The sequence below is a fragment of the Peromyscus californicus genome, unplaced genomic scaffold (assembly GCF_007827085.1).
Source record: "Peromyscus californicus insignis strain IS unplaced genomic scaffold, ASM782708v3 Scaffold_5__1_contigs__length_169319896, whole genome shotgun sequence".
NCBI lineage: Eukaryota > Metazoa > Chordata > Mammalia > Rodentia > Cricetidae > Peromyscus > Peromyscus californicus.
The window spans coordinates 29,934,513-29,955,130 of NW_026294573.1; the positions used below are offsets into that span (position 1 = coordinate 29,934,513).

Genomic DNA, 20,618 nt, shown 5'->3' on the forward strand with positions numbered 1-20,618 from the left:
GAGTGTGGTTCTGAGGAATACTTACAATTGGTTCTTGGTTTTGTGGTGAACTGGTGGCACCATTCAATAACCACTGTAAGTTCTGCTCTCCCATGACTAGGCTGGACTGCAGGATGGCCGTGTTGGGAGTTGGGGTGATGGTTATGGTGGGATTATTAGTTAGGACAGAGTTGGCACCCAGGGGCAGAGTCTGGACCATAGCAGGCAGGGGCTCAGTAGTACTTTGTGGTGGGGCTGGTGCTGCCACGCCCGATGCCACTGCTGCTGCTGCTGCAGGAGCCCCAGCAACAACAGAAAGTCCTGGTACGATGGTCTGGGGTGGCGCCTGGGGGTGCGGCAGAAACTCTTGATGATTAGCAGCAAACTGTGTGCTGTGGGGGACAGGCACTTCTGGAGGTTGTAAGAGAGCAGGGGGACTGCCAAATGCAGCTGCCTGGGAGCCAGGTCCTAGGGAGGGAGCAGGTGGAGGAGCGGACGGAGCTGAGGCTGGGAGCAAAGGCTGGGGTGGCTCAGAGATGCCAGGCTGCAGTACGAGCGGAAGAGATAAAGATGCTGCATTTCCTGCAGGTGGTGGAACATCACTGACTGACTCTGCATCACCGTTCAAACTTTCAATCAAGGCAGCTGGCAAGAAAAACAAGAAGAAACGTGTATCCACATCCCGAGCTTCATGGGCACCACAAAAACAATCTTTATGGGCCAATCACTCCACTGCTAGCTGGCCTGGCTTCCTGATCAAGCACACTTTATAAAGACAGGTACTAAAGGAAAATTAACTAGCACAAAAGTATCCTGTGCTGCTTCTGCAAAGAGAAGAGGCAAGCTTTCTGGCATGATTCGTCAGAAGACATCTGGCAGCGGAAAGCTGTATGAACAGGCATTCCACTCTAGCAGTGTTACCGACACGTCAGAAGCCTCATTTGTGGGTCCCACCCACTCATGAATGGAGCAGCACAATGAGGGAAAAACGTCCACAGCTCCTGCTGTTCTTTTAAATCCAACAAGAGATTGCAAAGGAGACCTTCCCTATGCATCCCAGGGAGTTGGGGAAAGATGGACAGAAAAGTGAAAACATACCTGTCTGCAGAGGATCATCTTGAATTGCAGGGTCATCTGAATTCTGGAACATGGATTCAAATATGATTGCTGGTGAAATTGTGCTGAGGTCCTGGTCCTGTGTCTGACAGGGAGAAAGGTGAGATTCGTCATCCTGAGAAAGTCTTCCCCTTGACTAACGTAAACAAAGCAGGGGATCTAGAATGACCTTTTGATAGGATTCCTGTTCCTTTCTCCCTTTTGTAGGTACTGGAGACTGAACATAGGGCCCTGCACACCTCAGGCAAGCATTCCACTCCCAAGCTACATCCCCAGTACTCATAATATTTTTTTGTTTTGAGACAGGGTCTCATTTAATTGCTCAAGCTGGTACTGATCTACTGCCGTGATCCTTGAGCACCAGGATCACAGGTGTGGACCATCATGGCCAGCATTCATCTCCATCTCCTCAAAGGAACATGTGTTTCTCTGACACTGAGCCATGAGGAATCAGCAGCTCTGACCTGCAAGTCGACGACCAGTTTTTGTACAAAGCTTCACTGGAATGCAGGCACTCACACAGGGAGGCTGTTTTCACAATACATCAGCAGAGGCAAGGAGCTGGGACACACTACGGGTTCCACAAAGCCTGAAACGTTTACTCTAGCATGTTTAAGTAGAGGGGGCTTGGGGGTGGGATGGGGCTTGAGGGTGAGGCGCACCATGGACCCACATGGTGCTAACAATCATCTGTAACTCTAGTTCGAGGACTTTCAACACCCTTTTCCAGCTTCCATGGGCAATAGTCATGCAGTGTGCAAGCAAAACACTCATGTACATAAAAATAAATCTAAATCTTCTAAACTCTGTTTTAAAAAACCAAATCCTACATACAAATGAGATTGTAGTCTGAATATTACTGCTATAATATGCCTCATGGAAACTCATGTTAATTGAGCCAAAATGATTCCTTTTTTAAAAAGAGAAAGAAACTCATGCTAGGGTTTAATTCCCATAAAGCTTAGGGAGTCGGGATCAGATAAGGTCACCGGAGTGAGGTCTAACACTCAGTGCTACTGGCTTCATAAAAAGGGGAAAGGCCAGGCCTGGCGGCACAAGCCTTTAATCTAAGCAACTGGGAATCAGAGATGGATGGATCTTTGTCAGTTCCACACTAGCCTGGTCTACATAGTGAGATCCAGGATAGCTGGTCTAAAAAACAAAAAAGAAAGAGACCAGGACATACACACTCAACCTTCCTGCCAAAAAGGCCATCACTAAAGCCAGGTGTGGCACACACCTGCCGTCCCAGTATACAAGAGTCTGAGACAGGGAGATAGAAAGTCCAAGGCCAGCCCAAGTTCAAGGCTAGCCTGGGCTACATGTGGAGAATCCTGTCCCCCAGATAAAGGAGGTGGGTTAAGGGCTCAGTCTGTGATGTGTTTGTCAATGGATGCCTAGCACCCACACCCCCACAAAATAAATGAATAAATATAAGCATGACAATAACAAAAGGCAGATACAGTGGTACATGTGTGTGACCCCAGCGCTGGGCAGGCAGAGTCAGGATGATTCCGGAGCCTGCTGACCAGCCGATCTCGCCACAGTGGTGAGCTCCAGGTTCAGTAAGAGATCTTGTCCCCAAAACTAAAGTGGAGAGTGACAGAGGAAGACACTTGATGATGACCTCTGGCCTCCACCAACATGAGCACAACTGTACACCTGCACACACACACACATCCTGCCCATCACAAATGTACACCTACACACAGGAACACACACACACCCTGCCCATCACGACTATACACCTGCACATACAGGAATACACACACATCCTGCCCATCACAACTGTATACCTACACATAGGAACACACACACACCCTGCCCATCACGACTATACACCTGCACACACAGGAACACACACACACACACCCTGCCCATCATGACTGTACACCTGCACACACAGGAACACACACATTCAGCTCATAATGACTGTACACCTGCACACAGAGGAGAACACACACATCCACCCATCAACTTTGGGCTTCCAGAACATGAGTCAAAGTAAATATCTTTTCTGTAAAACAGTCTGTGGTATTGTGTTACCAGCAATAGAAAAGAGACTGAAATAATTCCCTGCAGTTTGCCCATTTTTTGTAGTAGTGACATAATCTTTCAAGGTCATTACATAGTATCGATGACATTCTAATATGTGCCACAGTAAGAAATCAAGCCAACCTAAGAACCTCAGTGACAAGAAAACAGTGAAAGCCTTATACTTAACAAAATGCCAGAGGTCAAAGGCATTTAAAAACTAAAAGGTGGCGCTTTAGAGATGGTTCAGTGGTAAAGGACACATTGCTCTTGCAGAGCTCAGTTCCCAGTACCCATGTCTCACAACCTGGAACTCAAACTCCAGAGGAATCCCGTGCTTCTGGCCTCCGTGGGTACCTGCACATACCTTGCCCACACAGACAAAATTTAACAAAATGAAAAGAAGCTGCAATTCTGCCCACTTTCCACTTCCATTTCAGAACTCTACATGACAAAGGCCCACAAAAGTCCAGGAAAGCAGGTTGGCAGCAGGGCAGGACTGGAGTGCTCTGACACCCTGGAGCAGATAGATGTACGTGAGTCATCTACAGACTTCGGTAAATCCTGGGACAGTGCAAGCCAGGGACCTAGAAAGTTTAAGTCAGGGTTAAAATACAGGTTTTATGTGAACTGCAAATAAAAGCAATCCATTCAGGCATGGAGGCTCTTGCCTATAACCACAGGGTCCTGGAGACAGAGGATGAGCAGTCTGTTAAAGCTGGCCTGGACTCCAGGGTGAGGTATTGTCTCAAAAGAACGAATTTTAAAATGAGGGGGGAAAAAAGTGGGAAGGAGGAAGACAAAGAAGGACCTTGGGGATGGGTCAGAGGATAAAGGGTAAAGGTGTCTGCCACACAAGTGTGAAGACCTGAGTTTGAATACCCAGAAGACACAGAAAAGCTAGACAGAGCAGCATGAGCCTATGCAGTCCCAGCATTCCACAGCCAGAGAAATGGGAGGCAGAATGCCCAGCTCAGAGCCCAGTGAGCCTGAGGGAAAAACAGTAGAGACTCTGCAGCCTCAAAGGAACAGGGAAGGTGAGGACCAACATCTGAGACTATGCTGACTTGTGCAGTGTTTTCAATAACATGTGGGGGGGGGGGAGGGAGGGAGAGAGAGTATGCACACTGTATAAGAAGGGTTTTATGGCTCATGCTTATAATTCTAGACAGAGACCGGAGGACTGCTGAGAGTTTGAGGCCAGCACTGACTGACTATACAGCCAGATCCTATTTCAAAGAAGACACTGTACTATAAATCAAAGTAAAACCTATCTTTGGGTGGGATTCTGTCCCAGCTGCCAGCTTATCATCTTCCAGGCATTCTGCAACAACTCTGCTCATGGGACAGAGAGCTCAAGGGCTGTCTTGCTGCTGGGCAGAACGTGGTGACTAGGGCTGTCCCCCAGTGTGGGGGTCCTCAGTTACAGAACTGCATCAGAGGCAATCACCCTACTCTGATTCCATATGCTGCGAGACCAAGGGGGAGCCAGGGGTGGTGGTGCATGCCTTTAATCCCAGCACGAGGGAAGAGAGACGGGGATATCTGTGAGTTCAAAGCCAAAACAAAACCAACGAACCAACCAATCAAAAAGAAGTAAGGGGGAAGTGCAGTCACTGGCTGGCTGTATGAGGGAGAATGGCGGTGGCCTCTGCAGCAGCAGCTCCAGCCCCCATCCAGCTGAGTTAGGACTAAGGCCAAGGCTGGGACTTTCAGATTCTGCACTGTGACCTGAAAAGTGTATCTGTCTCTGTCTCTGTCTCTCTCTCTACACACACACACACACACACACACACACACACACACACACACACACAGAAAAAGAAAAAAGTAAAAGGAAGGGAGGGAGGGAGGGAGGGAGGGAGGGAGGGAGGGAGGGAGGAAGGGAGGGAGGGAGGGAGGGAGGGAGGGAGGGAGGAAGGAAGAAGGCTAGCATTGTTGCTTGAGCACATATAATCCCAGAGCTGTAGGAGGCCAAGACAAGAGAATCCCAGCAGCCCTAGTTTCAGAGCAAGGTGCCTGCCATCTTCCTTTGACCTCATCTGTATACACATATGCACACACCACACATACAGAAAAGAGAAAAAGGAAGGAATATGACTCTAGAGAGTGCAGCTCTCTTCATTGTGCAGCTCCAGCTGGCCACTATGTAAATCAACCTCAAACTTGTAGCAGTTCTGCCTCTGCCTCCCAAGGGCTGGGATAAAGGTGTGCATCACCACTGCTCAGCTACAGGGTGGATGCTGAAGCCCCCACCAGGCTTCAGAGCAAAAACCCCTGGCTGCAGAATTAGAGGGAATGACTCTCCAAGTAGAGGTGAGGACGGGCTGATCTCTGGGTCAGAGCAGGAAAAACAGCAGGAGCTGAACAGGTCCAGATGACCTCAGAGCTCAGCAACCAAAGGCCCAGAGGCCACTCCCTGGTAGATCCAGCCCCTTCTCAAAAGGTTGGAGCAAACCAAGTTCATTTCTAGGACACCTATACACAGACACCCTTAAGATGACAATCTCATACAAATTTACCACTTGATTCTACCAAGTCCCAATTGTTAAGAAATTTCACATTAGTCCGACTGCTTTAAGGAACTGTGACCTTGGTTTGAAAGACTAAAAAAACTCTTTCCAAATCTGGGCTAACCACTGGGTGCCAGGAGCATAGACAGTTAGATGAAGGGATAGGATTTCTCTCTCGACACAGTAACTATGCTGGAAATGGCTTCACTTTTCACAAACTTCTTACGGTTCCCATTTATCAGGTGTCTTTCCTGGTGGCCTCAGAGCTCCCCAAAGCTTCCAAGTCTTATGGCACAGTCCTGGCCAGCATGGCCTTCTCAGCTATGTACTACAGTTAAATGTTGGGCTTCCAAATGGCTCTGTGTGTAAAGACTGCCCTTGCAAGTCTCATGTCCTTGGTTCAATACCCAGAACCTAAAAGTTGTCGTCTGACCTCTGTATGTGTGCTGTGGCATGTATTCATACACACAAGTGCAACATTTGTGCACATACATGGACTAAATAAGTGTTAAAGGAATACTGTACCCAGAAAGTCTTCGGTTAGGTAATTCAGAGGGCATCCTAGACATCTTGAGGATAAACTTTAGGAAATTTGTTCTGTGATATGAATGACAATCATATGGAATACTCAGTGTTTTTAACCTTTGTTCTCCAGATGAAGCTATCTCCAACATAACAAAGGATTCTCTCCTTTCTTCATTGTTAAGTCTAATCTAAGAATCTTTTCACGTGGTTTCTTTGCATTCATTCAAGAGCACACGTGCACAGGAGCACGACACGGCGTGGAGAGCAGAGACCAGCTCAGTGAAGCCAATCTGGAGACACCGGTGACTGGGCTTAGCTCACCAGGCCTGGCTGGCCAGTGCTTCTCCAATGAGCTATCGGACAGCCCCTGGTTTTGAATTATCTGACTTAATTTTCAGTTCTAAATGTTCTGTTTTTTGTAGCATAGCTCCTTGAATCTACAATCCTGCCGCCTGTACCTTACAAATGTTAGGATTACAGGTGCTCACTTTAATGTCCATATATCAAGCTTAGCTTGGTTTACTCTATCTATTTATTGGGAAAAGGTCTCACTTATGTAATACAGGCTGACCACCAATTACTGGCAATCTTCCTGCCTCAGCTTCCCAAGTACTAGGATTAGAGGCACGTCCCACCACACCCAGTTTCGTTTTTAAATAGTTTCTATTTCTCCACTGAGACTTCCTATTTGCATAAACATATTCATTTATGCCCATGAGCAAATGTTAGCTATGAAAATTTTCTATCTGGGCTGAGGATTTAGTTCAGGGGTAGAATATTTGCCTAGCATGCAGTATGCATTAGGCCCAACATTAAAGTCCCCAGCACAACATGCACACATGCACTTACACACGCACGCACGCACGCACGCACGCACGCACGCACTTACGTATGCCCTCGTGTGAAGTGAGGTAGAATTCAGGGCATTGTGCTTGCCTAAATCCCCAGCCCCCAAACACGCTTTTTAATATCACTCTCAGCAATGCTGATTCTGTGGTTGTAAGGAAAGCCCAAGAGCATACACTTTAATATTTTCTTCTTATTTAGAGACAGGAGTCACTGTTACTCAGATTGGTCTCAAACTGCTAGGCTCCAGTGATCCTCCTGCCTCAGTCTCCTATCAGTGAGACTACAGGTATACATACAGTCACACCCAGGTAAGAACCTATATTCATTCTCATAGGTGCTACCTATTGACTCTATTAACTCCCACACTTTTAGAAAAGGTTTTCCAGTTCAGTATGGTGGCTCACACCGGTAGTCCCAGCATCTGGACGGCTGAAGAATCAGCCTGCCTAGACTGTCCTGAGCTTGAGACCAGCATGGACTACACTGAATGAGACTGTCTCAAAATACAAGACAATTGAGAAAAGGAAGCATTTTCCCACAACATTTCTAAGTCGTTCAGTCTATGTTTAAACACATGCAATTACATTATTTATTATGACGAGTGACAGAAAACTAGCCTGAGCACAAACGCCGACTGGTGTAGAGAAAACAGGAGAACAATTGGACTGCATGAGCTCAGACTCCATGCAGTGGTCTGTCAGCACACAGTGAAAAGCACAGTGACAAGAAGACAGAGTGGGCTCTTCCCTTAGTGGAGGCCTGCCTGTCAAGGCCCTTCAAATGCCCACTCAGGTGAGCTGGAAGAAGGAAACATCCTAAGGCAGGTGAGACGCAGGGTTGAGACAAGTCCAGGAACTCTGAAACTCTGGCACATCTAACTAGACTTCAAGTTCCTGGAGCAAGCCACACCTTCCTGGTCGCACTGTGGGCTGCACATGGCGGCTGCCACATTACTCAATGAATAGTTGCCTAAATTAGTAAAACAAGAAATCTTCTGGGACCATAAGACCATCAAATGAATGATTCAGGCCAAAGGCATTCCCAGAAAAAGAATCCTCCATGTCAGCGACTGAACACAATTACATCTAGGAGAGTTCAGACTGGCCTTCCTCCGTTTTCAAAGAGGAATTCCTCTAGCACCCCTCCTCAGGAATACTTACTGTACTGGAATTTTCTTGCAATTCAGAATCCGTGGACAGAAGGCCCAACTCACTCAGATAAAGTGAGTGATTTGTATCCTGTGGGAAAAAAAATTGCAATTAAGCAAAAAATACAATAAATGAAAATTATAGTGGTACATTACATACTAAAATACTTGATCACCAAGTCATTAAGGTTCCAAATGTCTCTACGTATCACTTATGAAAGGTCAGACACATCCAAAACAGGGGCTAAGTAGATAGTTCATTAAAAAGAAAACAAAAACAACTAACAACCAACACCCTTCCATATTCCTATCAGAACATCTCCGCTCCACCTCCAGTTCTTCTGAGGCAGGATGTCAGTAACCCAGCATGGCTTCCAATTCTCTATACAGCCAAAGACGACCTTGAACTTATGACCATCCTGCCTCCACCTCCCAAGGGCTGGGATTGCAGGTATGAGACACCATGCTCAATTGTTTCTTAAAGTGGTTAGGAGTTGTTTGTTGTTGTTTCAAGTTTAGTTTAATTTTATGTGTGTTTTGCCTGCATGTACGTCTGTGTACTAAGTGTGTGCTTGGTGTTCAAGGAGGCCTGAAGAGAGCTTTGGATCACTTGAGACTTGAGCTACACACTGAAGTGAACCTCCATGTGGGTGCTAGGAATCGAATCCAGGTCCTCTGAAAGAGCAGTCAGTGCTCTAAACCTCTGAGCCATCTCTCCAGCCAGTGGCTAATAGTTTTTAAATTATCTTTTGACTCGTAAAAACAAAACAAAAAAACATGAAATTACTAATATTTGTATAATTTCTCTCATCATTTATAAAGTGATTTCACATTACTCATTTGCTATTCAAGTAAACTGGAGAAGTATTATCTAATACTCTTACTTGAAATACGAGGAAGCTGACGCTATGACAAGGGAGTGATGTGCCCCGACATATAGCTAATGAACAGAAGACAAGCACAGTGCTTCTCACTGAGCAGTCAATTCTCCTTCCATTAGGGGTCTCCATTCCGGGCTCCCCAGGTTCCTCCTCAGAACGGTGCTGAGAGTTAACTACTCAAATCCTGCTACCCAAGCAATTCAGAACTCTGGATTCCTGAACATGAACCATAATCCTTACCCCATAGTGGGATCCTGCTTATATTCAAGTGGGTCAGACACTCCCACCCATGTATACATTCAACACATACAGACGACCCTCACCTATCCACTGCCTGCCTTTCAGTTCCAGCTATCCATGGTCAACGATGAATCAAAACTAAATCACAGAAATAAACCATCCCTGAGTTTCAAACTGCATACCACTGAGGAGTATGATGTCATCTTGGGCCATATTATCCCCTATCTCCCATATAGCCACAGCCCCTACTCACACCAGTTACTCAGTAGCTGTCTTAGGGAATCAGAACACTTGTCTTGGTATTGCTGGCTTATGTTCAAGCAATCTTTCTTTTCTTTTCAAAAAAGATTTATTTCTTTTTATGTTTCAGAGTATTTTGTTTGTATGTATGTAAGTCCTGGGTGCCGTCAGAGGCCAGAAAAGAGCTCCAGATCCCTTGGAACTAGTATTGTGAGCTGCCATTTAGGTGCTGGGAATCGAACCTGGGTCCTCTGCAAAAGGACCTTTTTAACTTCTGTTCTTAACTGCTGAGCCACAACTTGAGCCCTAGCAACACTTATTGTCTTTAACAATGGCCCAAAGCACAAGAGTGCTACAGCAACTGAGCATTACGTACTGTCCCAGGCCAGTAATACAGTAATAAACAAGACAATTCTCCACACCTATCTGGCTTCCGTTCTAGTGAGACCTAAAAAACCAAACCCCCCAGCACAGGAGATGAGTGCTCTGTGGAAGACAAGAACAGCTTTTATGCTTTATCCTCTGGCCGTCTAGTCTCAGCTTCAGGGGCATCTGTAGTACAGAAGACAAATTTCAGAAAACTGGTTCTCTCCTTCCATCACGTGGGGTGCCGGGAGCTGAACTCCGGCTGCCAGGCTTGGCAGCAATCACCTTTACCCACTGAGCCGCCTCAGCAGCACAGGCATTATTCTTGTTTTAGATGGTTAGGGAAAGCCTTTCATATAAAAGGTATCTGAGTACAAACTAAAGCAGGCATGGAGCATGCATGTCTGGCAGGCAGAGCATGCAGCAAGTTTAAACACCTGGAGGGAAGAGTGGGCTTCTCTTGGTTTACCACAAAGAGGGTGACATGATGGAAGGAGAGGACAGGAAGTGGATGATGTCAGAGAAGTGACCAGGCCTTGAGGGTTACTGACAGGATTGTGACCTTTCCTCTAAATGACAGAAGCTGCCGAGCAGTTATAAGAACAGACCTTATCTGCATTATTGTTCAGACAAAAGGGCTCTGGCTGATGGAGGCAGCACAGCAGCCTGTGGAGCCTGGCTTAGTACACAGAGGTACTGAGCAGGTAATCCCACAATCCAGGTAATCCAGGAACACACCATAAGCAGACTGAAGATACCAGGAAAATGATTGGATTCTAGACAGGGTTTTTGTTCTGTCTCATAGAGCCCATTCAGGCTCTGAACTCTTGATCCTCCTGCTTTTAACCCCTAAACGCTGGGATTATAGGCATACCCATCACACCTGGCTAGACTCTAGACATACTCTCCTGGTAGAGACGACAGACTGTTAGGGCCTATGGGATGTAAGTTGAAAAGGAAGCATCACCAAGACTTGGACCTCCTCCACCACTAGAGAAACTTAGCTGCCTGGGCTGCTGCATGAATGCTGTGGAGAAGCAGGTTTGGACTGGTCAGATTGTAGAAGATCAGTATTATCTGGGTGAAGATGTCAGCGGGAGGCTGGACAGGCCCTGGCTGGCACTGTTAGTGTTAAAAGCTCAGGGCACTGCAGATGGCCCCTGAAGCCTCAGACCAGGAGTCGTCCCTCTGCTGAACAGAGGAGATGCAGAGATTCGCCCTTACAAGACTGAACACTGGTACACCCAAGGCTCAGTGTGATGGCTATTCTTGGTTGTCAACTTGACTACATCTGGAATTAACTAAAACCCCCCAAAAAGGGCTAGACATACCTGTGAGGGATTTTTGTTTTGTTTGTTTTGTTGGTATAACTTGGATCATTTGAAGTGGGAAGATCCACTTCTAATCAGGATCTTTGAGGTGGGAAGACCCACCTTTAATCTAGATCAGTGGCTCTCAACTTCTTTGTGGGGTCGACCAATCCTTTCACAGGGACCATTGGAAAACACAGATATTTACATTACAATTCATAACAATAGCAAAGTTACAGTTATGAAGTTGTAACAAAAATCATTTTATGGTTGGGGGGGTCACCACAAATGAGGAACTGTGTTAAAGGGAGGGCTGCAGCAGAGCTGGACAGATGGCTCAGGCCTGGCACCACTAATCTTTCGGGATGGGAAGAGCCACCACTAATCTGGGCCACACCCTCTGCTGCAAGCCTATATAAAGGACAAGGGAGACGGAAGCTCTCCTTTGCCGGCTTCCTCCTGCCCTGGCTACCAAGTCCATTTCTTCACTGGCATAGAGCCTACTTCTTCAGGATTGTGTGTGTGTGTGTGTGTGTGTGTGTGTGTGTGTGTAGGAAGAGCGAGAGAGCGAGAGCGAGAGCGAGAGCGAGAGCGAGAGCGAGAGCGAGAGAGAGAGAGAGAGAGAGAGAGAGAGAGAGAGAGAGATTCATTTTTTTAAGTTCTGTTACTCTCTCTAGAGAACCCTGGTTATTACACTCAGTGTTGTTTGCACTGCTACAAAACAAGAAACTGATTCTGACCTAGGGAGAGCTGTTTCTGCCTGGTTTTATCAGGTGAAGAACCTGAGGTACCCAGCAGGAATCTGCCTAAGGCCATGCAGTTAGTGACAGAAGAATGGTTACAACTGGGGCTGCTGAGCACCAGAGGCCACCCTCTTCACAACTAACGTCACCTCGTCTCTAACAATGCAGGCCTTAAGAGGCTGGCTCTGGAGTCACACTGCCTGCCGAGGTCACACTCATGACAAACTGCTATTTAATTTCTCCTTGCTCCAAGGCTCTTTGGTTTTTGGGTTTGGTCTTGTTTTGTTTTGTTTTTGAGACAGGGTTTCTCTGTGTAGCCCTGGCTGTCCTGGAACTCACTCTGTAGACCAGGCTGGCCTCGAACTCACAGAGATCCACCTGCCTCCGCCTCCCAAGTGCTGGCATTAAAGGTGTGCACCAGCGATTCTTAATCAGTAATGTGGGAATGGTGACAATCCGAGGTCATGAGTGAGGCAGCACCGAGAACAGACTCGGGCACGTATTTAACATTCAACAAATATTAGTTACCATGTTATTACCAACAACTCAGAGTCCTTTCACTATTTATTGTGTGTGTTGGTGGTGCCACAGCATACATGTGCAGGTCAGAGAACACCTTGCAGGAGTTGGTTCTCCGCATTCACCATGGTTCAGGGAATCAAACGCAGGCCATCAGACTTGGGGCAATCACCTTTACCCACTGAGCCTTTAACCAGCACTGAGAGGGCTTTAAAAAAGATCCTTGTTTAAAAACTAGAAACCACAGACTTCTGAGTGTGCTGTCTCTCCACAAATATAAACCTTATTTCATACTTTCTGAATTTCATTACTCCTAAGGGGACCAATGACTAAGTCAGCCTGGAGCTGGGGAGAGATCCAGGCTGGAGGGCTAAAAGCAGGAGAGGTCTGTGCAGCCTCAGGCCTGAGCAGATGAGGCGCAGTCTGGAGAGGGAGGAGAAAAGGTGCTAAAAACCATTGGTCACTCACTGCAAAGATTCAGACAAAACCAGAAGTGGACTCAACAGCGTGAATCCATTCCAAATACAGTCTCAAGGCAGAACGGACAGACTCTTCTCCCAACTTCCATTTCTTCACCCACAAAACAGTAAGATAATGAATGGCATGACTCTCTTTCTAGGATTAACAGGTTTAGGTCACCGATTCCTACCAAACTAGAAGGAACAAGAGGGCTGGCAAGATGGCTCAGTAGGTAAAGGCTCCTGTTGCCAAGGCTGATGACCGGAGTTCAATCCTTGTGACCCACACGGTGGAAGGAGAGAACCAACTTCCATGACTATGCACCCGAGTGCACACACTTAACAAAATGTAAAAAAAAAGGAGGGGGGGGGCAAGCAACAGCAAACATCCCAAGATCTCTCTAAAGTGGAGCTGTAGGAGAGCAAGATGGACAGACTTATAAAGAATAACAAATGAAGCCGGGCGGTGGTGGCGCACACCTTTAATGCCAGCAGAGGCAGGCAGATCTCTGAGTTCAAGGCCAGCCTGGTCTATAGAGTGAGTTCCAGGATAGCCAGGGGGACACAGAGAAACCCTGTGTCGAAAAACTGAAAAAAAAAAAAAAACTAGAAAGAAAAGAAAAGAATAACAAATGAGGGAGCTCAGAGTTTAAGAGAGAGATGGTTCAGTAGTTAAGAGCACTCGCTGCTCTTGCAGAGGACCCAGGTTCAGTTCCCAGCACCTACACAGTGGCTCTCAAGCAGCTGTACCTCCAGTTCCAGGGGATCCAATGCCCTCTTCTGGCTTCCAAGAGTACCAGGCACACAGGTGGCGTACATACACAAGTTCACGGAGGTAAACACCCATCCACATAAAATACAAAGAACAACAAACCAAACCTCCTGAAGCTCAGAGGCCTCCCTGCAGCTCAGTGTCCTCAGGAAGGCGCTCTCAAACCTTTTATTCTTCCGACAATCAAAGGGGCAAGGGAACCCTCGAGACTAAGCCTGGCTCTCTGATGTTGACAGACATGTGAGGCAACATTAGTTTCCATTCCAAACGCAGTGCAGACTTATCACCTACTGCGGTCACGAACGGGAAAATGACACTATCTTAAGAGTTCCACGCCAGGCCTGAGGCCCCATGCCCATAATACCAGCACATGAAAGACTGAGATAGGAGAATTACCGTGGGTTGGGTGAGATTTTTGTCTCAAAACAAAACAGAGCTCCAAACCACTGGGCTGGAACGACAGCTCAGTCCATAGATTTCAAGCCCCTAAACCTATAGGTTTTTTTGTTTTGTTTCGTTTTTTAAAGCTGGGGTGTGGAACACACTTGTAATCCATACACTGGGCAGACATGAGACAAGACCCCGAAGCTCTCTGGAGGTTAGCCTAGTCTACTTAGCGAGTTCCATGCCAATGTGAGAACCTGTCTCAAAAGAATAAAAGGAGAGAGAGACAGCAGCTGAGGTGCAGCATTTAAGGATGTCCTCTGATCTCAAGCAGGTGCACACGAGGGCCGTATTGCCCAATATGTACCCTTACATACATGAACACACATGGGGGTGGGTAAAAGAGAGACTGCCTAGGCTCTGGAAAGCCAGTCAATGGCACCTTCTCCCCTACACCTGCTGGATGGCAGCACAGCAGGGCTAAGCAGATGAACAGGGAGGCTGGTGACATTTTTGGCTCCCACCATCCCATGGCAGAGGCACACAGATCCTGACCCATCTTTTCCCCCTCTAGGTAACAGAGGACTCAACAGCTGTAGACAACTGCTGCCCTGCAGGGCCCAGATTAGAGCGGCAGACAAGAGCATACCTCTGATCCATTGTGTTGTGGAAGTGCACTGTATACCGTTCCTTTGTTATCATGACCTTTCATGTGACTTTTGAGACTGTACTGAGTGCTAAATGTCTTCTCACAGCCGTTACTGGGGCAGAAGAAGGGTCTTTCGCCTGCAGGAATATAGAAGTTTCACCACGAGGCAAGCTCTCCCTTCTAACAACACAGGGAGGGTCTGAGCAAGAGTTCTTCAAAACCGAACCAACAGGCTTTCTCAGTCTTAAAATCCAGTGCAGACAAAAGCGGCAGCAGCCTTCTCTTCGGGCCCGAAGAGAAGGCTGCTGCCGCCCGCCTCACAGCTCTTCCGAAGGGTTATGTCTGGTTTCATGGCTTCAGGCTGAGTTCTTGACTCTGTCCTTAGATCCTTCATGGAAGAAAACAGGTACTGTAGGCGAAGGACACGCTGACTGTGTTTGCTCTCCTCCTAGTTCTACAGGTCTCAAGAGAAACCTGGATAGGTCTGCTGAAGGTTTAAAGGAAAAATGGAGAGTATGCCAGGCTAAGTCGGTGACCTTTGATCTCAGCACTGAGGAGGCAGAGGCAAGTGGATCTCTCTAGTTCTAGGCTAATCTGGTCTACCGAGGCAGTTCAGTTCCAGGACAGCCAGGGCTACATGGAGAGACCCTGTCTCAAAAAACAGCAATAACCCTGGACCCCCCCCCCCCCACATACCCCCCCCAAAAAAAACAAGAAAGAGAAAAGGAAAAGAACGGCAACCAGCCTCAACTCACCAGTGTGCGTCCGGACGTGAGTTTTAAGGTGGTGGCTTGCTGCAAATGCTTTTCCACAGCCATCGTGATCACATCTAAACAAGTTGTTTATACAAAGACAAACAAGTCATTCGACAAGAGAACTTGATCCTGAAGATCTCATACGTGCACACTAGAGCAAATGTTTGGAACACTAGGATCTGATCAGTCATAGTGGTTTTAGAGACGGGATGAGAGGACTTGGGAAAAAAACAAAAAATCGGGGGTGGGTTGGCAAGAAGGCTAGGCCAGGTAGAAGGGCTTGCCACCAAGCCTGATGTTCTGGGTTCGGATCCCTGGAACCCACATAATAGGGGAGAAACAACTCTATCAAGTCATCCTCTGACTGCCACACGTGTACTGTGATATACAAACACACACACACACACACACACACACACACACACACACACACACACACAGAAAAAAGAGGCACATCTGGAATCACCAGGAGCCGAGAGTCCTGTAGGTAAGGCAAGTGTTTAGCATCCTAGCAATAAAAACCTGGCTAATTACTGGACAGAACTGTGCTGACAGTGACAGTCTATGTGGAAAATCTATGGCCACTGAATTATTATGCATTTCAAGGGTGGGTAAAGAGAGTTGGGCTTATAGACATACACCTGCAATCCTAGTACCCAAGAGGCTGAGGCAGGAGGCTCACAAATTCACAGATAGCCTGGCCTACAGGGCGAACCTTGTTTCAAAATGGGAAAAAAAAAAGTGGTATGCACGGAGCTGGAAATACAGCATAAAAACACCAACCAGGCCGGGCGGTGGTGGCGCACGCCTTTAATCCCAGCACTCGGGAGGCAGAGGCAGGCGGATCTCTGTGAGTTCGAGGCCAGCCTGGTCTCCAAAGCGAGTACCAGGAAAGGCGCAAAGCTACACAGAGAAACCCTGTCTCGAAAAACCAAAAAAAAAAAAAAAAAAAAAAAAAACACCAACCAAATGCAAAGCACTGGTGTGGCTGTAGTCGAGAACTAGTCACAATCCTCAGTACTTAGCTGACCCCCTCACCATCTCAGACAAGGTCTCATGAATCTCAGGCTGGCTTTGAACTCACTCTGTAGCTAGGATCACAGGCATGCACTACTATACCTGGCTTATGCAGTTCAAAAGCTTAGGACCAGGGCATCATGAATGCTAGGTGAGCTATACTCCTAGCCCCCACATACTTTCTTGATAATCAAAGCCAGGAATAATCTTCACCTCCTCAGGATTACTAACGCATTTATCACATGCTTCCTTTAAGGCACCTCCCATTTCCAATCTTATTTCATCTCTGTATGCATTGGGGTGAGGGTGTTTGTCTGAGGCAGGGTTTCACTATGTAGCCCTGGCTGGTTTGGAGCTCACAGAGATCTGCCTGCCTCTGCATCCCCAGTGCTGAGATTAAAGGCGTGTACCACCATGTCAGATGTATGCACATTTTTAAATCTACTTTCTCAAAGGCAGAGTCTGTGTAGTTCTTCACATTGCTTTAGTTGTTACATAGCAAGAACTTAATATTTACATATATGACCAAATAGATTTTCTTATATATTTAACATCTTACTTATTTAAACAGAAAGTTTCTTTAAAGCCTTTTGATTTTTAATCACATATAATCATCATTGTATATATCTAGGTCTCCTCTAATATTCAAGACAAAACTGTTTTAATCATCACAAAAATAAATGCATGTATCTATATAAAAACAGGAGCCCCCTAGCAACCTGGTGGGGGTGTATAAGCCTCTGCAGAATAACCAACTGGACTTTAACCTCCTGTTCTTAAAGGGGCTGAGACTCAGGAATGCATCTGTAATTTAAAACCTCATTTCACTTAATTGGTATCTGAGAGCTAGCTGGTCCTGAAGACTTTTCACCTGCCTCCAAGTGTGCTAAGGAGGATGAATGACTTGAAAAAGGAAGGGTGGCATTTTGATGCCATAACTTTAAGCAGTATCCCTTGTCAGAATTCAAGGACATTGTTTATGGGAAATCTCCAACAATACTTCAATCACAGTTATGGGGATCCTTACAAACTGATTACCTTATGAAAATGTCATATAGTCATCTGAGGCTGCTTCTGAACACTTACTGAAGGCCTGGAACCATGCCACGTGTTACATTTGATCAGAGGAAAAAGAGGATGGTACAAGCCGCCTCACGCTTACAGACCTTTCTACTCTGGATGATGTGGCTGGGGAGACGGCTCAGGAGTCAAGAGCCTTTACTGTCCTCATAGAGGCCCCAAATTTAGTTCCAGCTCCAGGGGATCTGACACTCTCCTCTAGCCTCCATGAGTATCAGCACACACATGACATGTACTCACACAGATATACATACTTAGAAATAAAAATAAACTTTAAAAATAGGATTTTGATGTAGCCACATAAAAAGCATGTGGTTCTATATGTATACAAACATGAGAGATTAAAAGCAACAGCAAATAAGTAACAGAGTAGAGCATGCAGACCACACTAAGCTAAGCCTCCTTCTCTCACTTCCCCTCATGAGCATGCTCAGAAACAATTTAAGTCTCCTTTCTTAGGTAGGTCTCCCTTCTCCATGCTCAAGCCACTTTGGCTGATTCAGACACTGCCTACAACTCTGTACCTCCGTCCCACTCACCTAAGGATGTTTAGTTTTGTTTCGGGGAAGGGGTGTTGACACAGGGTCTTATCTGTAGCACAGGCTACACCCCCCGCCCTTGACTAAGGATCTCAGTACTTCCCTAGTACAGAGAAAAGTATCTACCATATAAACACCTTTTAAATAATGCAGGAAAAATGGAGGCAGAACGGCCGGCCATCACCCAGGGAAAGATGCTTTTGAGCCCGCTTGCCCTCCTCCGACCCGCAGAAGGTGGTCACTGCTACCCTGTGGGGAGCTAACACCACTGAGGAAGGAAACAGGTAAGGGAGTTTTCTTCCTACCTTGAAAACCTCCTAGAGTCTATCAAGATGCCCGCTGAGACCTGGTCAGTGAAAACAGAAAACAGCAAGACCTACCGAAATGGCTTTTCTCCCGTATGGGTTCGAATGTGCTTCCGCAGGTCACTGAGTGTGGTGAAGTACTTGCTGCAGCCTTGAGATTCACAGTTAAACGTTTTCCCTGTGTGAAGCCTCTGATGTGCTTTCAACCTGCAAAATGTCCCAGAGAAAGGTCCCATGCAGACTGTACCACGGAGCCTCCCAGTGCCAGTCTGACACACTGTAGGACCAGTGCACCAGAACGCTACACCAGAGCACATTAGCATCGGAAACTCACCCAAGAGAAACGCAGGGATGCAAATGGCACAGGGGTGTGAGCATTAATTCCTCAGAGACAGACCCCTTCGGGTTCAAGGCCTGGCCCTGAACTGCGAGCCAGGGACCCTGCAGAACTGCTCTGTATTTCTGTTTACTCAGCGGCTCTTCTGGGGACCAGCACTTAGAACTGTGCCTTGCACACAGTACACGCATCAGTGTTAGCCATTATTACTTCTCCCACCAAGTGCTAACCAGGACCAACCCTGCCTGGCTTCTAGGATCAAACCAGAGCAGGCACTTTCAGAATGATATGGTCGGGTATTTTGTCATTTTATGCCTAATACTGAAGATCTGTGTACGTCTCCTGACACAAACATGGAAAAAGAAATGGACATCGAGGGGCCAACTCCCCACCTCTCAGGATAGAAGAAAGCTGTCTCAAAGGCTTTGTGCCAACTTAGCCTTGTGCCAATGGGAAGACTACTCTATGCCAACTACTAAAATCCCAAGGCCACGCTCTCACTCTTTGAGATGCAAACCTACACACAGGTGTGCCAACATTTCCCCAGCCCATGGTACATCTATTTTTAAGTAGTAGGTTCTGATAATGCATTTTAAATAGGTGAGTACAGCTATGCTCTCCAAAGTCCCCAAAGCTGTCATATGCAAGGAGAAAGAGTTCTGCGGTCTCAAGGTCAGAGTCAGGAGGCTGGCAGAGCCATGGGGAGGCTGACCTGTACAGTGTGTTGAATGCCTTCTCACAGCCCTGCACATCACACTCAAATGGCTTCTCCTTTGTGTGCACTCGCACATGGATCCTGAGGCTGTAGGAGGTGAGGAAGGCCTTGCCACAGCCCTCCTGGTTACAGACGAAGGTGTACTCTCCTCGGTGAGTCTTCTGGTGGGTGCGGAGGTTGCCTGCTGTGCTGTAGGTGCGGGGGCATCCCTCAAAGGTGCACTGGTACCGCTTCACCTGACAGAGGACATAGAATACCGTATCAGCAGGGCAAACAGCTGCCCGGATCTCACTTCTCCACCCTGGGACAGGGTCTCATCAGGCACAAGCTGACTGCAAACTTGTAGCCCTTAAACTTCTGATTCCCCTCCATTTCCTCCAGAGTGCTTACATGCATGTATCAGCATACCAGATCTGTATACGGTGCTGGAGACTGAACCCTGGGCTTTGTGTATGATGGCAAACACTTGACCAACTGAGCTACAACCCATGCCCTAAGTCTATCTTTTTAAAAGCTGTTGTAGGTAGCTGGAGAGCTGGCTCAGCAGTTAAGAGCATTCACTTGTTTATAGAGGACTTGAGTTCTCTGAATCCACATCAGGCAGCTCACAACTGCCTATGACTCCAGCTACAGGGGACTCTGTCATCTATGCCCTCCATGGGCACGTGCACTTGCCCTGCAAACATCCACACAAAGTCATAAACACACGTGTAACTAAAAATTATATATACATATATGTTTTTCAAGACAGGGTTTCTCTGTGAGTAGCCCTGGCTGTCCTTGAACTCACAGAGAACTGTCTACCTCTGCCTCCCAATGCTGGGCTTAAAGTCATGGCCACCACTGCTTGGCATAAACTTTTAAAAATAAGTAAAATAAAAGTTGTTTAAGGATTAAGAAAAAAAATTTGGGTGGTGGTGGCACACACCTTTAACCCCAGAACTCAGGAGGTGGAAGCAGATAGATCTCTGTAAACTCATGGCCAGCCTGGTCTACAGAGGAAATCCCTGTCTCAAAACAAAACAAAACAACAACAATAATAAAAGGATTAGGAATAATTTGTGTAAGGTATTTTAATTCAGCAACTGACACATAAAGTATCCTATAAAATAGCTCATACCACAGAACAAAGGATAGATGGGGGA

General features: G+C 46.8%; 1 protein-coding gene across 2 annotated transcripts in view; it reads right to left on the bottom strand.

Moving 5' to 3' along the window:
* Window positions 1-20,618, bottom strand: part of Mtf1 (metal regulatory transcription factor 1) — a 50,357-nt gene that overhangs the window by 10,843 nt on the left and 18,896 nt on the right. For both annotated transcript variants that reach the window (XM_052718840.1, XM_052718839.1), the window contains exons 3-9: window positions 19,471-19,709; window positions 18,497-18,628; window positions 15,481-15,554; window positions 14,726-14,862; window positions 8,177-8,254; window positions 1,078-1,180; window positions 26-624 (exon numbers count right to left, since the gene is read on the bottom strand). In XM_052718840.1, the coding sequence (XP_052574800.1) occupies window positions 26-624; window positions 1,078-1,180; window positions 8,177-8,254; window positions 14,726-14,862; window positions 15,481-15,554; window positions 18,497-18,628; window positions 19,471-19,709 (1,362 nt within the window). The remainder of the gene's footprint in view (window positions 1-25; window positions 625-1,077; window positions 1,181-8,176; window positions 8,255-14,725; window positions 14,863-15,480; window positions 15,555-18,496; window positions 18,629-19,470; window positions 19,710-20,618) is intronic.